The sequence below is a fragment of the Aythya ferina genome (assembly GCF_964211825.1).
Source record: "Aythya ferina genome assembly, chromosome: 33".
In the NCBI taxonomy this organism is placed as follows: domain Eukaryota; kingdom Metazoa; phylum Chordata; class Aves; order Anseriformes; family Anatidae; genus Aythya; species Aythya ferina.
In genome coordinates, this window is record NC_140330.1 from 411,018 (window position 1) to 412,748 (window position 1,731).

General features: G+C 51.5%; 1 protein-coding gene across 1 annotated transcript; it reads left to right on the forward strand.

Annotated features, from left to right (window-relative positions):
* Window positions 1-235: 235 nt before the first annotated feature.
* On the forward strand, window positions 236-1,159 carry LOC311425648 (olfactory receptor 14C36-like; the record flags this gene model as incomplete). The annotated part of the gene is made up of 1 exon (XM_084501592.1): window positions 236-1,159. One exon carries the CDS (start codon window positions 236-238, stop codon window positions 1,157-1,159), a length of 924 nt encoding a protein of 307 aa, XP_084357718.1.
* Window positions 1,160-1,731: the final 572 nt, after the last annotated feature.

Consider the following 1,731-nt stretch of genomic DNA (forward strand, 5'->3'; position numbering starts at 1 on the left):
CAGACCAGGGCTGACTGCCGCAGAGCTCACAGCAGAGCACCCTGCTTGTTGTGGCACCCTCAGAGCAACAACCAGACATAAGACAAGGAGCAGCAGAAAGATCCTCCTGAAATGAATGAGGCAGTGTTTTGCTTTGTGGGGTGTTTCTTGAGATATGTAGTGGTCCAAAAGAAGTCCTTAAATTTTGCACTGTCATTTCTTCCTTTTGTCAGGCTCCCTTGCCCAAAGGTAGGAAATGTGTAACAGCAGCTCCATCACTGAGTTCCTCCTGCTGGCATTTGCAGACACACGGGAGCTGCAGCTCCTGACTTTCGGGCTCTTTCTGGGCATCTACCTGGCTGCCCTCCTGGGCAACGGCCTCATCATCACAGCCGTAGCCTGCGACCACCGCCTTCACACCCCCATGTACTTCTTCCTCCTCAACCTCGCCCTCCTCGACCTGGGTGGCATCTCCACCTCTGTTCCCAAAGCCATGGCCAATGCCCTCTGGAACATGAGGACCATTTCCTATGCAGGATGTGTGGCACAGCTCTTTCTGCTACTCTTTTTCCTTCTAGCAGAGTTTTCTCTTCTCGCCATCATGGCCTATGATCGCTACGTTGCCATCTGCCAGCCCCTGCACTACGGGACCCTCCTGGGCAGCAGAGCCTGTGCCACCATGGCAGCAGCTGCCTGGGGCAGTGGCTTTCTCAACGCTGTGCTGCACACTGCCAATACATTTTCAATACCTCTTGACCAAAGCAATGCCCGGGACCTCTTCTGTGAAATCCCCCAGATCCTCAAGCTCTCCTGCTTAGACTCCTACATAAGGGAAGCTGGGATGATTGTGCTTACTGCTTTTCTAATGTTGGGGTGTTTTATTTTCATTGCTCTGTCCTATGTGCAGATCTTCAGAGTTGTGCTGAGGCTCCCCTCACTGCAAGGACGGCACAAAGCCTTTTCCACGTGCCTCCCTCACCTGATCATTGTCTCACTGTTTGTCAGCACAGTCATGTTTGCTCACCTGAAGCCCCCCTCCATCTCTTCTCCTTCCCTGGACCTGGCGCTGGCAGTTCTGTACTCGGTGGTGCCTCCAGCAGTGAACCCCCTCATCTACAGCATGAGGAACCAGGACCTCAAGGATGTAATGTGGAAACTGATGACTGGGTGTATTTCATAAGCCATAAGCTTACTGCATTTTTCTGAAAATTGCTCATAATGTTACTCATGATAGGCCAAGCCTGGTTTCTATTCTTGTCTTGCGGTATTTTTTTCCCAGTTTATTAGAATTGTTGTTTACCATTAAACCTCACTATTCATTGTGCCTGTGTATTTAAACCCATTTCACCCAATTATAATGACTCTCACTCACCAAGGTGATTGGCTCCAGGGCAGACACCTTCTGCATAGGAGCAGGGGAACTGCGGTGTGCAGGGGTTTCCCTTCAGTACTGCCCCCCTCTGTAGTTTGAAGACAGCCCTTCAGGAGCCAATTGGGAGACCCTAGGGAGCATGAGCAACCAGAAATGCTGTGCACAGAGCAGGCAAACAAGACATTAGGTACCAGTCAGGGCATGTTGTGGCAGTCTGTGTGGCAGTTCATGCAGGCAGGGTGCTGCAGTGAGTTCCTGTGACAGACCGCTCAGGGCAAACAGCAGAAGGCCACCTCCACACTTTCCAGAAAGGAGGTGGGGACCCAAACTGAACTTCCAAAAAAGTACACAGCTGTCCAGGTGTCAGGCTGCAGGGAGTG